General features: G+C 32.8%; 2 protein-coding genes and 1 long non-coding RNA gene across 3 annotated transcripts; all 3 read left to right on the forward strand.

The window, feature by feature from the left end:
- Positions 1 to 5,780: 5,780 nt before the first annotated feature.
- On the forward strand, positions 5,781 to 16,774 carry LOC126839871 (calsyntenin-1). The gene is made up of 14 exons (XM_050575292.1): positions 5,781 to 6,253; positions 9,730 to 9,890; positions 10,923 to 11,044; positions 11,187 to 11,395; positions 11,472 to 11,618; positions 11,680 to 11,871; positions 11,945 to 12,208; positions 12,298 to 12,603; positions 12,860 to 13,033; positions 13,119 to 13,251; positions 13,325 to 13,524; positions 13,595 to 13,899; positions 13,971 to 14,378; positions 14,507 to 16,774. Exons 1-14 carry the CDS (start codon positions 6,148 to 6,150, stop codon positions 14,717 to 14,719), a joined length of 2,940 nt encoding a protein of 979 aa, XP_050431249.1. The 5' UTR covers positions 5,781 to 6,147; the 3' UTR covers positions 14,720 to 16,774.
- A 6,160-nt stretch (positions 16,775 to 22,934) lies between these two features.
- On the forward strand, positions 22,935 to 23,713 carry LOC126839916 (uncharacterized). Its single transcript, XR_007685997.1, has 3 exons — positions 22,935 to 23,032; positions 23,453 to 23,529; positions 23,645 to 23,713. It is a non-coding gene; the product is annotated as an uncharacterized LOC126839916 (long non-coding RNA).
- A 6-nt stretch (positions 23,714 to 23,719) lies between these two features.
- LOC126839940 (cytochrome P450 4g1-like) lies at positions 23,720 to 24,231 on the forward strand. The gene is made up of 2 exons (XM_050575409.1): positions 23,720 to 23,855; positions 23,903 to 24,231. The coding sequence occupies exons 1-2, from the start codon at positions 23,720 to 23,722 to the stop codon at positions 24,229 to 24,231; spliced, it is 465 nt and encodes a 154-aa protein (XP_050431366.1).
- Positions 24,232 to 24,783: the final 552 nt, after the last annotated feature.

Here is a 24,783-nt window from a genome sequence, read left to right on the forward strand (position 1 = left end):
TATAACTTATTATATTGTAATGTTTGTATTATACGGTCTTATTATGCGAGGAAAAAAGTGAAAATCGGTTTAATTTCGGGGCAAAGTCTGAACAATGGGTCGTTATTGTTTACAACAATAATAATTACTACATACCTACTATAATATGTATGGTTGTTATAAATATTTTATGATATTTTTATACGATATATTTTATACTTAAGTCTGCGAGGTTATTATTCAAACATTTGGTTTTTAATTTTAAAAAAGACAAAGACTCGGGTTTTTGCGGTTTTAGCTTTAGTTATTGTGTTTGATAATAACCTTTTTGTTCGCATTTTACTTTACTGACTTTTTCCTTCCCCTTTGAAATAGCTGAAGTTTATTATTGTCTAAACCGACGTGGGACAGGAGAAATTGCTTTTATTACCCGGAAATCGAAATCGGCCGAGTAGTAATGAGCTGTCGATTGGAAAGCACATATTATAATATCTTATCTTAACATCGTGAACGTCTGTAAACCTAACGAACGGGCTAATGTATATGTATACGGTGAATTGCTATTTCTTCGGCTATCGACTATACTTTTGACCCTTAGAGATTTTCCGCAATGCGTTATTACCCCACTTGTAAAACGTCCACAACTCAAGTAAAGTCCTAAACAAATAAAATAGTACCTACGTTGATTTGCCCTTTTCACACGAGTAGTTATTAGCTCTTACTTCTGGACCCTTTGGTGCGCCCGCTAATGTAATTGGATATTCTCTTTTCAACAACATTGCCCATATTGGAATGGTGGTGTATTGCGGTCGACCCAATACCTCATTATTTTTGACATTCGACACTTTATTATACACAATATAAAGGTCTTGAGGGGATGTCATATGCGACCAACGTGTACAAATAATAAATAAATAAAAAAATACAAGATAGGCCGACCGCAAAAACGATTATTTAATAAACGGTTCGATCATCATGTAAAAATAATCTCCTGTATATTTTTAACGTTTTCATTCTGTTCGAAACATTTTTATTAAATTCTTTTTTTTTTCCACGGTCTAGTGCACAAATGTGGTAAGTGCTTTTTCAAAAAATCGTTCAAGATTGCTTTTTGCAAATCTATTATGCCATATAAATTATATTATATGTATTCAATAAAGTTCTATAGTTCTATGTCGTCTAACATCGAGCAAGATTTGAAAATAAAATATATTAATATTAAATTATATCTTTTTAATTTTAATCATTTGTAAATTGTCCAACGGTGATAAATGAAACAAAGTAGGTAAAAATAAGTTTTACGGCGTTAGTAGGTATAATTAGTTATGACCGTTTGCAAGTACTTGATGTTATTATAATTTATGTTACTTAAAAGTTGTAGTGCCTATCGGTTGTTGGTTAGACGGAATAATTTGTCAATAGAACATGATTAAACGAGCTTTTCGAGTAGGTATACTTACTTAGAGATAACAAACTAGCTTATTCACGAAGGACAACAGCTAACGGAGGGCAGCCGCTCGTTTGGACACATGCCAAGACTTATAATCACAATACACAAGCATTTAAGGCCCTAAGACCAAAGTTTGTGTGTATACATAAATAATTATATGCATAAAATATTCTTAGTGAATGATGAAGGCGGTCTCGACGGCAAGACAGTTGACAATAATATATGCGGAGATAAAATAATCTCTTTGCCAGCACCGACGCGCTATTCCATTCTTCTGTCAAAACTTTAAATTGTCATAGTTTGTGTTTTATCTCTCTTTCTTACCCGCACAAGGCTTAAAAGGAGAACGCACGCTGAATTTACAAGCAAAACGGGTCTTTATGGATTCCTTTCAGACATCAAGTCAAGTGAGGTTATATTGTAAACGAATGGGGCAATATTGTAAATGCTATTATTTTTCACAAGAACATAATACTATCGTCTTGTCACTTGTGGTTGGATGTCAATCCAAAATTTGCGTGGACATTTAGCATCACGAAATCGGTCACGTTTAATAAGGGATAGCTGATAAGAGATTAGATTTAATCCAGATTTGATCGACAGGACGGGAGTGGAGTTGAGGGGCATTTATCAGCTGATAAGAGACAAAAATATCAGCTGATCACATGACATAATATTCATGATATAATTTTTTCAAGGGAGAGAGTGATTTTTTTTTAGATCTCATAAATAATTTTATTCAATTAAAAATAAATATTGCCGATTACTTTATTGGAAATATAATAATAAGTTTGCCCAATTCGTTTAAAATTACCCCAAATTATTGTTCAATTTATTTAATAATTTGTTTTTAGTTGTTCGAACAAGTTAGGCTAAGAGCTAAATTTAATTTAAATTATTCACTCCGAATGTTTGTCATTATATATTTAGTGTTTACCCGCTATTTTTACTCAGTTTTTGCGAATACCGTTAAGAGAGTACTATACAAACACAAGTGCCTTCCGTTGTAGTTTTTTGTGCAAGAAATGCGTGGGTAAAAGAAAATGATTTTACAAATTGTGTTTCAATTTTCAGGTAAACATGTTAAATCACCAACACAATGGCTTATGATAAAAAATAACTATTCAGTTTATCGCAGCGGGTCGAGTGCCCGGAATTTCTGACAAAAGAACGTTATTTTTGTTGAAAACTTTTCAATTCTATTTTCCAAGAAAAAAAAATGTCGGTTCAAAGACCAAAGTCAACGGTAATATTATAAGTTTTAAATCGCGTAGGTACCTATATCTACTGACTACAAAAGTATTGATGTTGTACACAAAAAAACCCCAAGTGCAGGACTAACGTTAGAAATGAAATAATGTTGCTTACTTACAAAACTGGCCGAGCCAACCCGGTTGGTTAGCATCTTATTAATTTTCAATGATGGCAAAAAATAAAATATGTAAATCATAATTATTATTATGATTCATGTACAAATTATTATATTATGGACTTTAATTGTTTGCGTCCGTTCAAGTTGACGGAAACGATAAAAGGTAACAATAGTGGTTTATTGAATAAAACCCATCAGGAGGACATGACGAAAACAATATTTTCAATATATTATTGCTATGCTAGTTTTTTTTATTGGGTATTACTATTTCTAGCTGTTTCAAAAACCGATGAAACAAAACTCAACAGGTAGATTACATGTTCGACTGACAAATATTTTATGACTGGAAACGCAATTCCGAAAAAAATGACCTCGAACCTTTTTAATATTACTATTTTTTTATGCCGCGTTTCACCTTTTTTGGGGTTTTTGATGATAGTTATAGGTATTTTACAAATGGGATGGACGGATCATGTGGTCCATGTGTTAATAGCAACGAGGTATGCAATATAAAATATTATAGGTAGGTAATATACTAAAAAAACAACTATAAAAAAAGCGGTGAGAACGTTCAAAGTATTGTTTTTTGTTTATAAAGTTTAAGCATTATATTAATATCATTAGTAGTAGCGGGGTTTTTTTTTTGGACGGTGTGCGAGTAAAAGAAAATATAAAGAAAGTCAAAAGAACCTGCTTTGGAAGAAGTAGGCTTTAACGTTTTTATTTCAACTCTTCACAACTTTTTAAACTTTTTTCGTGGTCGTTATTCCTTATTCAATATGAAATGTGTGTTGTCATTTACTTATATATATGGCTTAAAACTTGATTTTTCAGCATTTTTCTTTCAACACTGCGACTGTGAGAAGAAATAAAAGAAAATTCCTAAATGAGCTTACTACAAATCTGCATTATATAAACCAACAAACCCACTGTTTTTATTTTTAAAAAATGATGTTTTATATACGGTTAAAATTAAATAAATATTAATATAATATGTAATATTTTAAAAAACATATTGTTTTTTAGAGTGAGTTAAATAAGCTCATGCAAACAAAGACGAAGAAGATACGGTTAATTGGGGCAGATAAAAAAACTATAGTCTGTTGTATGCGCTGAAGATGGTAACATTGCTGCCTTAAAGTATTATGTTTTGTGGTTAAAGGTTTATTTAAATATTTTATAACATATAACCACAAGTTTTCTCCAGATTTTTTTTTAGTTTACCCAATAAACTGAATTATAGGAAAATCAAAATTTGTTTTTTTTTTTAATTTTAATTTTAATACTAAACGGTAGTCAACAATTGCCAAAGTCGTGTTTAAAATTCGTGCCAAAAAAAAAAAAATTGTCAACATTTTCAAACAACCTTTTTTTTAACCAGAGTCCTCCCTTTTATTGTATGTATTTGCGTTGTGCTTTAGGCAATAATTTAGGTATTTTCACTTTAGAATTTTGACCAAACGTAACAACGGTTTTGAAACGGTTTTTTTTCTAACAAAAAAATCCTGATTGAACTCATAATTTTCCAAAGGTTCCAACTTGTTCCAATGTCTTATGGGTAAAAGCTGGCGCAGTCCATTTATTATACACATGTATTGATTTTCATCTGTTCGTTTTGGCCTTCAGAGGATTCGCAAATTACAATTATTTTTTTTTGTTTCAGGTTTTTTTTGTTGTTGTTTAATTTGGCATACGACGCACTAATAATATTATTTAATTTTTTAGCGGTTAGGTCCGTGTAAATAATTTAAACCCGCGTCCGCTTAAGCCCTAAGCAAGACACTAATTTTTCGGAAAATAATTGCAATTTTGTAGTTTTTCTTTTTTGTTAATGTTTTTTTGCCAATATAAAAAAATTATAAAATTCCTAAATATTATTGTATACCTTTTTTCTAGTATTTTTTAGGGCTCTACCAATGTTTAAAACTTAAACGGTAACGTAGCCCGTATTTAATTAACTTAAATAAATTAAGAACGATTTGCTGACAATTTGACTGGTTATCGACCAGTGAAAATATTCAGCAAATTATTTTTAATCCAAAAAGTCAATTTAATATAATTGTTGCCGTTAAGTTTTAAAAGTCAAAGCTTTGGAAAAAAAACTGTACCATAGAAGTCAAGTAAAGCAAATCGCATAAAATACACAAAACGAGGTTATTTTAAAATCGGAATATTATCTTTTTTTATGATCTCTTCGATGTTATTACACCCGAAGTCCACTGTCCAGCATACCATAAATACATAGATAGCAAGAGGTACACTAAAGTAAGTCCTAAACTGTAGTAGGTGTAATATTATTTGTTTTATCTCTCTTGTAAATCTGTACTTTGTGATTTGCGTTACTCGACTTCTATGTGGTGTTGTCAAAAACAACATAAACCAAAATGAAATACTACAAAATTGCAATAATTATTTTAAAAGAAAATAATATACTGTGTGAGCGTTAAATTGATCACTCTGATACGTATTATAATATTCATTAGCCACAGCCGAAGAATCCGTTTTGCGCGCTCGTTTTTCATGGAATAAAAAAGAAACACTGATAATGATAATAATTAACGACGTTCCCGGGCCGCTTTCTATCGTGTTACAAACAATTCAAAAACAAATAAACATCGCTTATGGCTTATTAATATTATATGTGTATATATATATATATGTTATTGCGGTCGTTTTGGAAATTCGTCGAAACAGGGATAACACAAATGGCGTGGGGGGGGAGTGGAGTGGGTACACCTGCCGCAGTCGCAGCAGCAGCAGCAGCTGCCCGCCCGCGCGCCGACCTTGACACACCGCCGCCGCGGTTTTCTCTTCCATGAGCGGACCACCGGACAAAAAGGAAAACTGGCCTCTTCTGACTCACACGGAAATTATTGATTCGTCGCGGCGGCGGCGGCGGTTGGAAGGGAGCTGTAGTGGCGACGACGGCATAGACCACCCCACCGCGCCCCGTCGTCCGAGCGTGTATTATACTGTATTTTTCTATGTCAGTGCTCTCTCGTAGCTGTCCGTGTGCGCTCGTTGAATTGGTCGCGTTCCGTATCGCGTACTCCGCATTTGTGCGTTTTTTTTTTAAAAATTGTTTGTAACCAAAGGGTTGTACAGAGCGACCCTTGGGATTTTTTGTTCGACATTCCGACAAACTATACCGGTGCGTTTCGCGCGGACATTATTATGTGTTTTTGATCGGCCAGCGCACGCCTGATACGCTGTGGCCGCGGCCGTCTGACCTCATCCCCCGCCGAACAAACACGATCGCCTCCGCCGCCGATAACGAGTGCGATCCTCGTTAATAATAATTTTGTCGCGTGCAGCCCTCGAGTGCCCCGACTGGACGTGCCGAACGATGGGCCGCAAGACGTCGTTGGCCGCCACCGTCGGTTGGACGACCGTGCTGTTGTTGTCGGTTGTTGTCCCGCTGACAACGTGCTACGATCCCGTCGACACGGACGGTAAGTGCGGCGGCACATTCCTATGGTTATTTTTTTTTCACAGGTACCTCCTGACGCGTCGTCGTCGGGTCTTCGTGCGGGCCATCTGCCGCATTTATGGGTCTTGCGTTTCCCCCACCCCGTCTACCGTGTGTTGTTCTGCGGCGCGGCAGTCCGGAAGGAAATGCACATCGGATGCACCGAGCCGCCGATAGATTGCCGCTGTGGCGGATAACAAAAAAAAAAAAAAATAAATAAAACCGTCTTGTGATTTATGATAAACGGGCTTTATAGGTATTTAAGACGGTAGGCGTGTAGGACGCGGTCCAGACGGCGGTCTTCGTGTTTTGCTATGCATTCTGAGAAAACGAGGTAGAAAAAAAAACCAAAGAGAGAGAGAGAGAGAGAGGTTTCGTTTTTTTACCATCCAGTTTCTTATGTATAATGATTTTTTTTTCCTACGCGTTTTCGAGTCTCGTTAGTGTGTGTGTGTGTGTGGCTGTTGCCCGTTATCTGCGGCGGCGGCCACTGCAGTAATAATTTATTTATCTTGACGATTTTTTTTTTTTTTATGTACTTTTTTTTGCTCGCAAACACAATGGGCAATTTCGAGTGTACGCGTGATCTCGTCGCTGCTCGAACACTTAGCCCATTGTCTCTCGAGTGGCATTTCGTTTGTGCATGTCTGACAACCGATAAATCGAAAATTACCGTCCCGAAAAATCGGACGGAGGCACCCGACGATCTGCTGTTTCTCTCCGCTCTTGTTAAACGGGGCCAAAAAAAATTAATAAAAATGATTATGATTATTATGGACGTTTTTGTTATTATGCTTATGTAGCTTGTGTCGTCGTTATGACCTCATTTATTCATTTAAAAAAAAAAAAATTTTTACGAGACTCGAGCGACGATTCCTTTTGAGTTTGTTACCCGTTCTTGGCTGTATCGTTGTTTTTGTGTTTATCGGACACTTTGCAACTGGTTATTTATTCGGCATGTAATCATGTATTGGTTAGGGTTTCGTCGTTTTTGTGGATTTTAAGTATTTCATTGTAACAAAATAATTGATTGGGTTTCTTGGCGTTTATAATATATTGGTTAGGTGTTCTATTCGGGTTCAAAGCCCTGATAAAAAGTTACGCATCGTGTCGTGTTCACGTAAGATTTAGTCTTTCAGTGTTGCTCGTACGAATCGGACACAAGTAAATATATCGTGAGATTGTTTGGTATACACTTATATTATTTCGGTAACGATTAAAGCCCGATATAATAATTTTGGTTAATATTGGTGACAGGTTTGTAGTTTCTATGGGGTTAGGGTCCATCCGGGTTTGTACCGATCAAATTTGATCGCCAATTTATTGTTTACATTAAAGATAATATTATGGCTCATATTTGCATTTGGTCTAATACTAAATGCAGCGCGCAAACAAAATTAGTGTAAACACATCTATTGTTATTTACAATATTAATTGTTAAGTACACACACACGAATACCTCGACGAGCAAATAAACTTTAATTTTTCGTAATCGTACACAGTGTCTAGTAAAAGTCATGATGTTTATAATGACATGTGCACGATGTTCATCAAAACTGTATTTTTTTCTAACTATCAACTGTGATAAGTGGTTTTGAAGTTTGTTGTAGGTTACGGGGACTGATAAATTACTAGTTAGACGCATGCCGGTAATTTTCTAACACCCACTATTGATTACTAATGTCGTGCGTCGTGTATTGACAGCAGTGTAGTGTGGTGTATTTTATTTTTGGCATAGATTCAACAAGGGACTCGAAACGAGAATGTAAATAAAAGTAAATTCCTACCTAACCTAACCGACGGTGAGACGTGGTTATTTTTTTTTGCTTATTTCTGTTATTACTAATATAAGTGAAAACCTGAACAGTCAGCGTTCAGATTTTTGCATAGACTGTTCATTTTCAATGGATAAGTGTTGGGTTTCCTTTTATTGTAGTACCAGTACACAAACATTGTACTAATGAAAAAAAAAAAAAATGAAAACATATTGTACAACTTCTTTTATCAGTTAAACTATTGTGACGTTAATTCAAATAGTTATGAATTAAATATTAGATATATTGTGTGTGGGTTTCATTCAACTGGATTCTATTGTTTTGGTATAAGCGTAAAGATTCCATCATGGTAGTCGCCTAAACAATTGAATCGTCTTTTCAGTTAGGATATTTTATTCTTCGAAATCCGTTGTTAACAATGTTTGTGTCCTATGTACGACTTATGTTTAAATTAAATCGGAAGTTTTTGACTTAATATTTTAGAAAAGTATATATTTGTTTGAAAGCTATAATTTTGGCAATACGTACGATTAAAAGTTTTCGTTAATAAAAAAAATTTGTGGGTCATCCGATTTACAGTTTGGTTATAAATTAAAACACGACAGGATGAGGGAGTGGTCGAGAACCCATCAATTTAAAAGCTTCGTATTTAATTGCCAATAAATAAAAAAACACACTGTTGCTGTTGAAAGCAAAAATTAATTATCTTGTACACTGTCTTAATTTTATCGTAAACTTTTTCAAAATGTTTTGGGGTTTTGACTTATTTTTTGTACAAATAAAATTGTCTTCTACGGAAAAAACAATATGACAGCGATGTTCCGGGAATGGATATTCCATATTTGGGTTTTCATTAGGGAATTTTGAAATTATGATCTTAAACTTGCTCTATGAATGTTTGGAAAATTGCAAATTGATGTTGTATACATTTATTATTTAGGTACAGTTAATTAATTTAAATTTTCTAAGTTAAATGTTAATTTATCATAATATATATCGTGTATAAACTATATTGTATAATATTGCTCGCTAATCGTACGTTAATTATGAAAAACATTTGTATTTTAGTTTTGTTTCTATATTTTTTATACTGCTCACAAGATTTATAATACTTCTGAGCTTAGGTCGAGAATGTGACCTTGTAGCGTGTGTGACATGCCCATTTTATAATACATTATCTTAGCTCGTTGTGTATTCGTGTCGCATAATAATCCTCGATGACCTAATGCATAATTTTAGTAATTGCTCAATACCAACGCAATTACTGGATGCATTTATTCATTTAAAGGGTGATAATGTCTAAAAAAAAGCCTTTTGCCGATAATATGTAATTCTTTCGAAAATAATTGTCAAACGTTTAATCACATAGAAAGCCTTTGTCCGTACAAATATAACAAATTACTGTATCGATCGGTATAAGAGATGATAAACATTCATATAATAACCAAAAAATATGCAAATATTCGTCAAACGTAATGTTTTACGAGTCTTTCGAAAGAATTGTATAAATCGCTAACCGTGTACCAGGCTAACATTTTCGGTAAATATTGGTGAAGACGATTCTCGTTTTTTTTGGATTCCTACTTTGCTCAAGTTTTGGCTTTCTACTATTTTTACTTATTAAATAAATATTTTTTAAATTGTTCGATTATAAAAATTTTTGTTTTTTTTTATTTGTTCGTAGAAATCTATCCCAAGTTAGTAATAGAAGACAAGGATAAAGGATACCATGGTCTGGTGAAAGAAAATGAAACCCTAGTCGAAGTTGTACCAGAAATTTACGCTATCGGCGACGTTTGTAATTTTAATATCGTGAACAAACACCACGGGGAAGCTCCGTTCGAAGTAAGTGAATTTGTTTGTTTAGATATTACTACGATAAGGTTGAATTATTTTAATTTCCCAAACATAATGAAAATACTTAATCGTTCAATTGCGTTTATATTGTTGTAATAATATTGGTTAAATAGTACACTGTATAAGTGTACTGGGTATAATCTATCTATGACTAATGTGTATTTAATTTATCGTAACTAAGATAAAAGACAAATAAAAACTAAAGAATAGATTATTTTTTAATTTGGTTATCTTGAGTTCTATTTTTTTCTTTAAATTAAATCCTGAAGTGGTGGAAAATAAATTACTTAAAGATGTTAACACAATATTTTTAACATATTTTATAATAGCAAACCTTATTTCCCTCAACATTAATAAGATTTTTATATTTTTATGATTCACCATCTCGGAGGTTAAGCGAGCCATTAAGTATAGTTAACCTTTTTTTTATGAATGCGCTATTCTAAGACGAGTCATTAGTAGTTCATCGACATAAAGGGGAGATGGGATACTTTAATGATTATAAATTGTTAACAAATAGACAAATTTCTGTTGTCAGTCTGTTGGACTGTTTTCATAATATTTTTTCAAGAAAAATGTGAGAAATCGCTACTTTTAAAAGTTCATAAATGTCATAAAAAAATGTACTGTTTCAATTGGGCGTTAGGGTTATAATTTTTAAATTAATCTAAATTTATATTTTAAAAGAATTGTAATTAATTTCTCGAGTTAAGAAAAATAAATGAATCTATATTTAAATTAATCTAATTTTGTAATTGTAATTAAATTGATTACATTATGATTTGTGTAATAATCAATTGATCAAAATTTGGAATAAAAAATATTAGTCAGGACAAATAATCGGAAAATGTTTATATTAATGGTTAATGAGTTTAGTTTAAAAAATGATTGGCCGATTATTAATCATCATAACCGTTCATCGATTAACCATTTTGTTTCGATTAGATAAGATAAAAAAAAACAATCGTACTTACCTACTTTAGTGTTGTTATTTCTATATACATTTTATTTCGATTCTAGATTATTCTTCGACCCAATGGTTACGCAGAGCTTAGAGCCCGAAAAACTTTGAACTGTGAAAAACGCAAAACATACAAATTCGATATCGCTGCAGTCTCCTGTTCTGGTTTAGTATCTGAAAAGTATGTATGAATTTGTATATTAAAACAGAATTGACAAAAAGAAAAAACCCGAGCCAAAAAAATAAAACGCGGACTTTTTTTTTGTTTAAACCAAGCTTAAATCTTGGTTTTGTTGTTTACAATATAATTTTTTTTTGTTTAGTGTCACTGTTCATATCACTGTCGTGGACATCAATGAGTATGCACCTAGTTTCCTGGAGGCAGCCTACGTCAAAGAAGTGGACGAGGGCCGTTTGTACGAAGAAATCTTACGTGTCGAAGCGTCCGATCGCGATTGTACACCACGATTCGGTGACATTTGCAAGTACGAAATACTCAACAGCGATCAGCCATTCACAGTCAACAACGAGGGTATGTTTTCATAATAAACTCTAAAAAAATAATAACATCATTTTTCAATTATCTAATTTTTTTTTTTTTTTTTTAGGAAGCATCCGGAATATTGAACCTTTGGATTACGATCGCAGCCACAATTATATATTGCCAATAGTAGCGTACGACTGTGGTATGAAGCAATCTTTACCCGTCATGGTTACCATCAAAGTGAACCGTATCTGCAAACTCGGATGGAAAGGTAACATATCGTCATTGTCGTTGAGAAACATTTCATTAACATATACATGTGTATCGTACAGGCGTTCCAGAAGAAATAGAATATTCTCCGAGCTCAGGCCGTAAAGACTTGTTCCCTAACGCCCAGTTGAGACTCTGCGATGAGCCATGCCATGTAAAGAGTGTAAATGCTAAAATAACGCTAGCGACATCTCATATCGGGAAAGGTTGTGACCGTGACACTTATTCGGTCCAAAGCCAAAGGAAAATTTGTGGTATGGTTATAAAAAAAAAAATTTAGTCTTATTATTGTTGTAACATTTGCTGTAATGATTTTCCTGTTATTAGGTGCGAGTGATGAGAGCGTCGAACTATTGCCAGCCAACCGTGTACCGCTTTCGGCCGGAAACGCAATCAAACATGACGAGGGTCACGAATCTGATCAAATGTACGAGTTTGACGGAAGTAGTACGGCCGTCGCTATACCAAACGATGTTCTTGACCACGGTCTATCGTCGGCATTCACCATCTCTACTTGGATGAAACATAAGCCGATGCCACATCAAGATAAACACGTTAAAGAACACATCCTATGCTCTGCCGATGACCACAGTAAGTTTTGTCACTTATTAAAATGTTAAATAAATATTTATCGATACTTAACTGTACATTATGTAATACGTATATTATTTTGAACGTAGAAATGAACCGTCATCATTATGCTTGGTTTGTGCGTAACTGTCGCTTGATTTTGCTGTTGAGACGTGATTTTTCGCAAGGAGACCTGAACATTTTCAGACCGGCCGAATGGAGGTGGAAAATTCCACAAGTATGCGACAATGAGTGGCATCACTATGCTGTGTCGGTTCAATTCCCGACCGTTCAACTTTATATTGACGGAGTGCTCTTCAAACTTGAAAACAAAAACCCAGAAGTTATCGACGATTGGCCTCTGCATCCTACAAAGGGCATCAACACAACTCTGACCGTCGGAGCTTGTTGGCAAGGTATTAATAATGCACAATTAACAGTCGTGGTCGAAATTAGTATACTTTTTGTTGTCCATCAACACAACACGCAAGATAGACTCGAATAGAGATAAGACCTCTTAGTCGAGATTTCTATCAATTATAAAATCGTACTTAATAAAAAAAACTATTTGAAATTTTAGTTCATTTTAAAAGTTATTTTAAGTGAAAATCTGAGGCAAAAAAACAAAAAATCAGTTAATAAAATTGACTGTTAACACAATATTATGTTTAGGTTCTGAAAACAAAATGAAGCATCATCTCCGTGGTTATTTGGCCGGTTTATCTGTGCTATTGCACAAGTTAGAAAAACCTGAAGTACTAGCGTGCTTACACAAGTGTAAAGAGAGTTTGGAAGTACCCGCGATGGAATTATTGGAACCTGGAATGGAATTGCTCACCAACAGCGGTAATTTATTTTTATTGATTATATTGTAACCTTATTTTAAATACATGTGTTATTTTATTTAATGTGTTGCGATTCGTTTTACTAGAGTTAACTGAATTGTCCATCGAAGGAGATAACAAAACAAACTTGGAAGTTTTGGTGAGGAAAATCGGTTATTCAAACAGTCGAGACTATCCGACACCAGGAAGACGCAATCTTCACTTGATTACCACTTTGACGTACGTTATTACTTATTAATATTGTAACGCCTTAATAAATATTATGTTTTTTATAAAAAAAATTTTTATTTAGTTGCGATGGTGGTCACGAAATCAAAATGCCTCCTGCCGATAGCTACGTGATGGTTCACCGTCCACAGCAACCCAACATTGTTATTAACGGCACAAACACCATTCCCAGAGAGTATCACGAGTTCAGACAAGGCGTACAAGTGTTCCCCGACTTGGCCATCAGTGTTGAACCAGAAAGTTATGATTACGAAGCTAAATATCGTATGTGTCAAACATTTTTAAAAAAAAATATACATATTTGTTTTTTTTACGGATCATTATTGATTTCCAGCTGAACTGACCAATGTTTTGGAACGCCGTATTGATTCTTGTGTCATCTCCGTCTACCCGTCATTAAACCCCGACCACGAGACGCTAACTGTCCCCGCGGACATGTTAGCCAAATTTGGTATTTCAGCGAGAGCATCTAAAGACGGTATTGCGTTCAGCAACGCTGACATTATGTTCCATTACCAAGAAGCTTTACACGACGTGCGTTACACCAATTTCAAACCGGCTTATTACTTAAACCGTCAGTTCAAACTGGTGTGTTCTGAAATGAGCGGCCGATTTTTAAGCAACGAATACGTACAGACTGTGAGTGAATTATTCTTATGTCTGCGACTTAACAACACGAAGAGTAACAATGTTTCATTGTTATTTTACAGCTGACAGTAGTCCACCCGAGGTCTCCCACGACTCCTTTTACCAGTTCAACAGCCCAACCGACAACCAATTCACCTGCCGCCGCTTCATTAGTAGACGAAAACAATGCCGAACCGTTGCCGGCTCACGCTCAGATGGTTCAGCATTCGGTCGAAGCCAAACAAGCACAAACCATTATGGGTAATTACTTTGATGGGTCCGTGGATGATCACGCGCAAGCCATCGTCACCAGTGGAGGGCATGCCGTCACGATTATCATCGTCGTGTGTGTTGGATTTTTGGTGTTGATGATAACGCTGGGAATAGTACGCATTAAGGCCGCCCACCAGAAAGCAGCCCAGGACGAGGCCCAAGACACAGAAATGGCATGGGACGATTCTGCTCTTAACATCACTATTAATCCGATGGAAGTAAGTCGTATCAATATGACAGCCGTGCTTAGTTAAATGTGTTTATAGAAAAGTAGAATTTTTAAATTTTTATTCACTTTGCTAATTTGTTACTATTGTTTATTTTTATTGTCATGTTTGCTGTGTAGCAATTGGAATGCGACGGAGTTGTGTCCGGTGGAGGTGCGTTGTCTGTAGGCAAACAGACGCTCGCTGACAACGACGATGACTCGTCCGATGATAACATGAGCTATGACTACGACGATAGTTCGGACGACGGCGGCGGCAACGAAGAAGATGACAATCTCCACAGAGGCTGTCAGCCCCGTCTGGAATGGGATCACTCCACGATGTCCATCTAAGCCGAGAGTTGATTATCACAACGTCATGTGCACTAAGAAAACGACTTGCAAAACGCTTAACGTTTCTGGTTTCACACAGTGATTCTATTTTTTAATACTAAACAAAAATCACCCTTTTTTGCATATCTTTCGTAAACGCTTGACTACTGATACGCTTTAGTATTATTCAATATTCATTCATTAGGAGTATAACAAATTTAAAAAAAAAAAAAAATTAAAGAGTGGGGCATTGTTTATTTGTTGAAGGTTGATCGGACTTGTACTTAATTTTTCTGTCTTTTTTTTTTTTCTTATGCTCCAAATCTTCACGTCATTTTTTTAAATATTTTCTTTTACAATAATATATTTACATTCTTATTTTTTAATTTTTTTGTCAAAACCATTGTTTTACACACTGGTATATTATACTCTTTTTGTCGTTTATACAATTATCGTACTGACTGTGTTACCACGCAATTGTCATTTTTTTTTTTTTTTTTAATATTTAATATATTATAATAATTTATTTTTAAATAGTTTTACAAATTTTTATTTAAACGAACAATGCCCTAAAAAAACAAAGTTTACAATGCATTATCTTTTGCACTTTCCCCCAACCCCACTCTTTTCACTCTTAATTATTAGAGAGTAATTAAGACAAATATATATTAAAAATATTTTGGAAAAAGACTGTAAATATTGTAAAAAAAAAAAACTTAAAAGAAAAAAGTTAAAATTTCATTTGTGACGTGCCATTTTTTTTTTTTTAATTCAACTAATATTATTACGTTAAGTTGATTAGTTCTGGTCATTTTTATACCTGTTTATTCACTCTCTTGTCGATTTGTATTCTTCCTCCACGTACACCTTTTTCGATATTTTAATATGTGCACCGCTTGTCGTCGTTGTCTCGACTCTCGTGTAGCCGATTTCTTGCCTATATATTTCACGTAATGTTTCTGTTTATATATATTTGATACCGTCCAATTAGGTTTCCTCGTAAAGTTTTATTTTATTAACTAACAAGAAACAATATTATGATGGGACTGTAAAAGTGCAGTTTTAGTATTATCGGTTGTGCAATAAAGTTCTTATATATATATAATATTAATAAACATATTTTAACGTAATCGTGCACTTTGTCAAAAAATTTATCGGTAAAAATTATAAAACATGTTATACATTTTTTTTTTTTTTATATATAAACATAAATAATAAATCAAACGTGCGTGTGTGTGTGTTATGCGGACACGTACATGTAAATCTCGGATAAAGCCGATAAACTCATATCGCCGCGAAACAACACATCATTAGTGTCGTAAAAACAAGTAGACTACTCGCCGAAGTACATATTATATAAATATATAATCAAAAACCATTTACGGTTTACAATATAACGTACATTGTTATTCAATTTTAACATTTGTCTTACATATATATATATATATATTATACAATTAATAAGAACAAATTTATCATTACATTTATTTAAAAAAAAAAAACAAATATATTATATAATAAAAACAAATAATAAATGAATTAAAACGATTATATAAGATTATTTTTATGTAAATTTAGATTAAATCATAAGGTTAATATTAAACACTTAAAAATTTTAAAAGTATTAATATTATAACATCTTGCTTTGATATATATTTATATATATATATATGTATCATAAGATATTATTTTAACTAACTAGGGTGTAGGAAGAGAGTAAACCAGCAGTTAACGGTATTATTATTATTATTATTATTATTTATGTCCTCGAAGTGCTATTATCGTTTGGTTTTTTTTCTCAATTTATGTACTATGTATTTTTTTATCAACATTATTTTTAATTGTCAATCTATTCATCGCTAGACGAATACCGTTTAATCGTAATAATGAATTTTTCTTCCTATTTTATTATTATTATAATTATTTTTATTCAAAAGCTATATGTGCAATAATATTTGTTCAAAACATGTACCGTGTGTTTTTTAGAAATCGCAATGTTGTGACAAAACGAAAAAAAAAATTATATATACTTATAATGTATCTTTCTGCTATGAATAAAACACCTACACCTGTTAACTGGCAGTTTATATTATTTGTCTGCTTCCGATTTTCTCCGAGTTCTATCGTCTTGTCAAGCGATATCGTCTATCGCCGAACGAGTGAGAATCAAATATAATATGAAAGTACCTGAGAATTTTTTTTTTTTTTTACAGCTAATAAAATTATGTAAAAGTCTTGTGTACCGATTGTGATTTTAAACTTTTAGTTCCAGTATATTCTGTGTGTGTTGTCTGCGGACTATGAAAATATAATATGCTTTTGAGGTCTAAACAACAATGTGTTTGAAATTAATTACTGTTTTGACAAACATTTAGGATAGAACGGATGAGAACCTTTTTTACGGATAACGGCTATCGTCAACACTTGGGTACCTAATTAAAAACATAATGTGTTTTTAAAAATAGCTGTTTAATTACAAAAAAAATCGATGATACCATTGTATTAAGGACGTGAAAACGATTTTTTCAAACTTGGGCATTTTTTTAAAATTTTATTTCAAAAACAAATAACATAATATTACTTGAAATACATTTTATTTTATATTTAGTGCATCAAAATATCAACTTACCTAACCTATCCTAACCTAACCTGTCGGATAAAATCCCTTTCATACATTTGTGATTTGTAAATAATGATCTTGTTCAATTGTTTTGATGTCATTTGTTCTCAGAATGGAAGAACTGTAAAATAGCATCGATCACTTAACTACGGATGAACTTATTCCAAAACGTCTGACGAAATAATAGTTTTGTTGTAATTATTACAAAAATTATTAATTTGTTTCGACAAAATATTAAATTTATTATCGATATGATAATTATGTTGTTTACATTAAAATTAAAAATTTGTCCGATTTTAAACCTTGAATTCAATTACGCGTTAATAAGCGAAAATAATGCATATTTGAATAAATGTACACTAATTATCTTTTAATTAATTATCTATAAAAAAATATCATTTTTATTGCTATTACTATTTTCCAGTTAAAGTGTGAAGTCATGAAACTAGTTCAGTAATAGTAAAGGTTGAGGTTATTACTAAATTAAACTGTAGAGGTAAAATAACTAAAGAGTGAACCAGAATACGACACAGAAAACAAAGTTTGAAACCGTTTCTTTACCCAATTATTCTTTTCATATTAAACATGTGCCACTGATTCATACAAGTGGCTATAATTTCAAGTTTTATGTTAATTTCAGTGATTTTATGACTTTTCGGGTTTTACAAAGTAAAACAATTAAAATAAGTACAAAGTCTAATTCTTTAGAAAATTTTACATAGACGGTAGACTATTGATAAACGATTGTTCTGTTTTACACTAGTTTTGCGTTCAAGAAAAATACAAAAAGAACTCTTTAGGAAAAAAAAAACTGTATTTTTGATTGCTGATTACAAAATGTCATAGTAAACTAAAATTATATATCATTGAAATCGTTATATTCTGTAGTTTTTAACGGTATATTATTTATCAAAGTAACTATTTGCCCAAAGAACATTTATCAGCACAAACGGTTTAAATCTATAGATCCCAAAAATATGGATGGTTGATTTATCTAACGCGCAAGACACTCATTTTCTCTGAATTTTATGCTAAGTAGAGTAATTTTCATTCAATAATTGTGATTGAAATTTATTTAATGATAATTCGACACTTCTTAAACTGTGTAGGTATAAAATAAATACATAATCAATCCAAGTCAAGGAAAATTCATAGCCCTTTATAGTTTGATGGCATCTATTTCAACCACCATCTACAGGGCTTAAGTTTAAAGTAACATTGATGTTCCCTTAAACGAAAATGATACAAATAAGTAGTAGAATGGTAATAGTATTCTAAAAAAAACGTTTTAATGGAAAAAATAGTTCTGCCCATCTAGGGTATTTTTACAAGTGGCCTTCATATATGCCACAGTATGGATAATTTCCAAACAATTACAATAGTTCTGCGCGTCTGCTGTACGAATAAACGTGGTTTTCACAGAGGCCACTAAAATATTAAAGGGTTAAATTTACATTTTTGTATAATCTACTGGGTGATTGGTTAACTATGGACCAGTCAATAACTTGGAACATATTAGATTTTTTTTTTTATACTTTTATAGTTATTAGTTGGGACAAATTTAATATATTTTTTAAAACTATAACTCCGTCCCTAATATTATGTTAGAATGTTATAAACTTGAGTTTTTTTAAATGGTAACGTAAATATTTAATTATCTTTTTGAATTAAGAATAATTTGCTGAATATTTTGACTGGTCGATAGCCAGTTGTTGGATAATTAGTTTCATAGTTATTAAAGTTTAAAATTTATAGGACGGGAGAGGGTGGAGAGTACAGATGTTTTTATCTGCGCTCATTACTCAACCGCCCTTCCCCTCCTGTCATGGCTCTTAAACTTTAATAACTTTGAAACTAATTATCCAAAATTGGTTATCGACCAGTCAAAATATTCAGAAAATTATTCTTAATTCAAAAAATTAATCAAATATTTACGTTACCATTTAAAAAACTCAAGTTTAAACGATTTTAACATATAAGGTACGGAGTTATAGTTTTAAAAAAATATATTAAATTTGACCCAATTTTGATAGCTTAAAAATTATAAAAATAATTTTAAAAAGTCTAATATCTTCTAAGTTATTGACTGGTCCATAGTAGACCAATCACTCAGTATTTTATTGGAATAATATGTTTGATTAATTAAAAATATAAAATAACATTATAATATCTCACGCTTCACAGTTCCTAATGATTATGTTAATCTAGTTATAATAATATGATTAGTTGAATAAAGAATCATGAATTATTTATACTAAATTATCGTTTATATTATAAAATTCTTTAGTTTGAATTCTGTTGATGAAAATAAGTAAAAAACACCAATATAGTTGATAATTATCATATTTTCTTATAAACATACATTACATTTTACAATGTGAACTACACACAGTTGTTGTTCAGTGTATATTATGTAATTATAAAATAATATCTATTCGAACTTTAATTTTGTTCATTGCCACTGAATATTCGTAGGAGTGAGTAGGAAGGTATGGCACGAGAATATAAATGTTAGGAATTATTAAAAACCGAGTTAGTCGTCGTGTATAGCTGCCAAAAGTTGAATACAATATTAGAACTTTCTTCTTGCGGAAAATGAAATTCAACGATATGGTTTCGTTTCAGCAGGTAAAAAATTATTTTAACTTAACATTTCAATTATTACGACTAGGGATTAAAGTCAAAAAAAAAAATCCTCATACTTTTTGCTTCGATGTAAAGCGACGGTATTGGTTGTACCATGATGTGGGTTTTTTTTTGTCTGTGTACACTGTAACTTTTTTAAATACTGGACCAATTCCTTCGAATATCAAACCTAAAAATCACAAATTTGATCTAGTTTGTACTTTGGGGGGAGGGGGGGGGGGTAAAAGTTGAAAAAATTTACTTCTTCACAGTTAAAATTTGAAAAACGAAAAAAAAACCCAAACGAGTTTTTAAGAGATAGAACGATATGCAAATCAGTAGTTAGTATTTTCAAGCCAGTACAGTCCAAACCAAGCCCAGTGTAATCCAGCAAAGTTAGAAAGTATTAAATCGAGGTGCTGTATTTACCAATAAACATCAAAGCGTTTATTTGAAAGGGATTTTTTTTTAAATTTTATCACTTTTATTCATAACAACTCCTCCAAACCTGTGACCTCTCCGTCCCCTCGTCGCTTTGATTCCGTTATGCCTATATTCTACTGTACTAGTCCTCTCGGATAAAATCACTTTCAAATAAACGCTTTGATGCTTATTAATTGTAAATGCAATGCAATACTTTCTAACTTTGCTGGCCTACACTGTGCTTGGTTTGGACTGTACTGGCTTGAAAATACTAACTACTGATTTGCATCGAAGCGTTTTTCGGAATGTGATTTTATCACTTTCAGATTTAAAAATTCCTATAAACCTGTGACCTCCACGTCCCCACCATGCCCCGCCCGACCCCACTGTACTGTTTTTTTTTTAAATCATTGTTATTGATAAAATGATTACACTATAATAATTATACTATCTTCTTCGGATCTCTCTAAATTATCTATTATCTAATATATCTAAAATATAAAAGTTTGTATTAGCATTCGTAAAGAATAATCGTGTTTTTATTATAATTTTCATTTAATATATAATATTTTACTAACAGACAAAAATGGCCTTCGGACTTGATGAAAAGATACTATCTCTCGTTATGCAAGAATAAGAAAAAAAAAAATTAAAAAAAGTTGTTCAGCCGAGTCTGCAACCACGAAATAGCATTTTCATGTCTCGTTGAAGTACCGAATAAATTTAGAATAGTGGTGGAATTATAGATAATGATATAGTATACTAAGAAGCAGTAACAAGCTAGTATATTAAAACATCAACAAGTTTCTGGCTAATATTGTAGTGTTTAATATCTGGCTGAATACAATTCGCAGAGAATTTGGGCCATTGAACTATTTTGAATTTTCATTTAGCTCTAATTTAAACGTTGAACGTATAACATATATCTTATCTCCTATATCTTACCCTAATCTCCTACCCCTATCTCTCACCCCCCAACCCCCACCCCTATCTCCCACCCCTACCCCATCTCCGCGTGATAACGCTTTTTTCGTTATTAATTTTTGGTAACACTTTTTTCGGTTATGTGTCAGAGCTAAGACATGAAAATTACAAAAAAAACACTCATGGGTGTCTTACTATCAATATATATGGTTAAAAATCATTTTAACTTCCAATCCATGTATCACTACACATATATAGTAGTGATATTTTATTAAAGATGATCCGATTTTTTTTTTAACTATGTTTTATGTACATAATATAATCATTTAATTATAGCACTAAATTATATTTAACATAAATATTACCATGATAAAATATAAAAATAATAATTTATGAACTCAATATTTTCAGGTGTCGTGCATAATAAAAGATTTAAGCCAAACAAATAGCGTCGTTATACTTATAGCGGTAATACTATTTTTAGTAGTTCTATATTATAAAATAGTATACCGGAGAAGGACAACATTGGCAAATCGTATACCAGGTCCAGATGGATTGTTATTTTTGGGGCTGTTACCTGTTTTATTACGAGGACCTAAAAAGCTATGGATATATTTATTAAAAATTAGCAGAGAGTAATTCACGTCTATCTATTACATTTTATAACTCATTTCGTTTACTCAATTTCTAGTAATTTAAGAGCAACAATAAAATGCGTTCGTTGTCTTTGTAATACAGATACGAAAATACCTTATTCAAAGGATGGATTTTGAATCACTTGTACATATTTTCTAAAAATCCTGAAATCGTAGAAGCGGTTCTGACCAATCCGGATCTGTTCAAAAAATCTAGAGAATACAAAGTGTTAAACGAATCAATTATGGGCGATGGCATATTTTCAAGCAAGATATTTCACGAATGGAAAATGAACAGGTGAACTTTTATCTTATTTACCTATCATTACAATATTATAGAAAAACAAAACATAAAAAAATAATATATCTGGCGTCATTGTTTATAATGTCTCACCTGTGAAGTTACCTACCGCTATCGAATATCATTTTAATTTTGTGTCGATACTTATAGGAAATTGGTAGTTTCGGGGTTTAAATTTGCGATGCTCAAATCGTTCGTACCGATATTTTACGAGGAAGCTAAAGTCTTAAGCCAGGTGTTGTACGAGGAACAGTTAATCAATTCAAATGAATGTGAAATAAGCTGGGCAATCGGTATGGCGACTTTGGAGATGATCGGAAGAACCGCTTTGGGTGTAAACTTTAACGCACAGAAAAACGCCAAACACGTGTTTGTGGAGAATTTACATGTCATACTAAAGGTATTGTTTCAATGTTAAGACTTACTTTACAACTCACCGAGTATTTTACCGATGATGATGATGATTTTGAACTGCCACGTCAGCCTTTTGTTGTAAACGAGGATTTGTTTTTTTTAGGTTTGGGAATACCGAAACAGACACCCGTGGTTTCTGAACACGAGACTGTTTCAGTTGTCGTCGGTTAAACGTCAACATGACATTAGTCAGAGTAAAATTTACAATTTCATCGACGATTTGGTTCAGAGAAAAAGTACAGAATTGAAAAATAATAGTATAAACAGTCGAGGAAATCATAGCGAAGAGTGTATTGGCGTTAAACCTAAATCGTTTATTGAGATAATGCTCGAGAATGGACATCAGATGACGTTTAACCAATTACGGAATGAAATAATAACTGTTATGATTGGTTGGTGTTTTTTGATATTTTATGTCTATACTTTGGCACACAACCGGAAAAATCGACAGCTATAAAACCTAACGAAAATTTCTGATGATTTATCTGATAAGATAAGAGAGACAAGAGATAAGTGAGATGAGAGATAAGAGATAAGAGATAAAATGTCTCCCGTGGTCGCGGACTCGCACGCAAGCTGTTGTAAAGGGATGGGGATGGGATTGGTTTTTATAACAATATCAATTAATTTTTATAATCAATTCTACTATTAATAGAAATAAATTATCAGTTGTTAATCTACACCAAAAACGTTTGGTTTTCACATAGGCTTCTGGCAATTTTAAAAGTTTTATTTGGATAGAGTTGGCGGCATGTGCATTATATTTAAATGCATATTAAGAGAGATGTGTTTTTTTTTTAATATGATATTAGGAGGTCAAGACACGACAGCTATGGCGAACGCGTGTACAATATTTATGTTGGCTCATCATCAGGATGTACAAAATAAAGTAAACTATAGTATTAACTGTATTCAGTTTTGTAAAATATGTTTTACACATTATGGGTATTTTTGGTAACGAAAAAATTGTATATTATTTTACATTCTTGCTTATTGATAAATAGGTGTTGGAAGAGTTATTGGCAATATTTTCTTCTGGCGATCCGGATCGACCACCTGCCTATGAGGATTTACAAAAGATGGATTACTTGGAACGGGTAATTAAAGAAACTATGCGACATTACACCCCTCTTCCCATATTTGCCAGAAACGTTGAAAAGGAAACGCAGATTGGAGGCTATTTAATCCCCGAAGGTACGCAGATTGCCACGTTTGGTATTCTGGAAATGACCAAGTTAAGTAATTTTCGATAATATCTACAGGGTCGACGTTCACGATATTCCCTGCAATGTTACACTTGAATGCGGACATCTATCCGGAACCAGAAAAATTCAACCCGGACAACTTCTTGCCCGAAGCATGTCATAGTCGCCATCCGTATTCGTTTATTCCTTTCAGTGCTGGTTACAGGAATTGCCCTGGTATCAAATATGCAATGCTTCAAATGAAAACTGTCATCTCAACACTCATCCGGTCTTATCGTTTTCATCCGTCGGATAAGTGTCCCACGCCAAAAAATCTTCGTGTAATGTTTTCGACGACACTAAAGTTTGTTAAAGGGTGTTACGTTAAAATAGAACCGAGAACGTAATCAACCATCGAAGCAGGCTTTTCAACCAGAATTATTTAGATGTACCTGTTGGTTTTGGTTATTATTTTAGCATAGAAATTTGTTGCTGTTGTCTCGTCTTTGCTAATATTTTCTACCTAACCGTTTAAGCTGACTAAATATTCCCCCCCCCTCCCCGTTTTTTAGACATAATTTATGTTATGATTTATTATATTCTTCGTATTAATCTGTCTTTATTTGATATTGTAGTATTTTTTTTTTTTTGGCCTAAATGAGATGATATTGTGTAATAAAGAATAGAAAGGGTTTTTTGTTGCCAAAAACGTGGCGCTACTAATAAAGTTGATGTAAATGACTGTTAATAGTATGAAAAATGTCGAAATCCTTAAATAAACGGGTAATCTTTAAGTTCAACGTTAAGTTGTTTCATCTTAATTTGGTTTAAACTTATTGCCTTTCACGTGGATCAAAGTTGGACTTTGACTCTTTTCGTATCTCTAACTTCCACCACATGAGCTGACTGACAAACTGCTGATATAAAAGTAAATTTAGTTGCATATCCTTCCCATCGCA

Source organism: Adelges cooleyi, unplaced genomic scaffold (assembly GCF_023614345.1).
Source record: "Adelges cooleyi isolate 19-005CV unplaced genomic scaffold, UGA_ACOO_1.1 ACOO_flye_CR_arks_rails_tigmint_CR_PRNA_31, whole genome shotgun sequence".
Taxonomy (NCBI): Eukaryota; Metazoa; Arthropoda; class Insecta; order Hemiptera; family Adelgidae; genus Adelges; species Adelges cooleyi.

Bases quoted from the DNA above. Each gene is read 5' to 3' on its own strand.
- LOC126839871 (XM_050575292.1), top strand. From the start codon at position 6,148: ATGGGCCGCAAGACGTCGTTGGCCGCCACCGTCGGTTGGACGACCGTG. The intron at 6,254-9,729 runs GTAAGTGCGGCG...ATTTGTTCGTAG, and splicing joins CGATCCCGTCGACACGGACG to AAATCTATCCCAAGTTAGTA. The intron at 11,396-11,471 runs GTATGTTTTCAT...TTTTTTTTTTAG, and splicing joins ATTCACAGTCAACAACGAGG to GAAGCATCCGGAATATTGAA.
- LOC126839940 (XM_050575409.1), top strand. From the start codon at position 23,720: ATGGATTACTTGGAACGGGTAATTAAAGAAACTATGCGACATTACACC. The intron at 23,856-23,902 runs GTATTCTGGAAA...TAATATCTACAG, and splicing joins TACGCAGATTGCCACGTTTG to GGTCGACGTTCACGATATTC.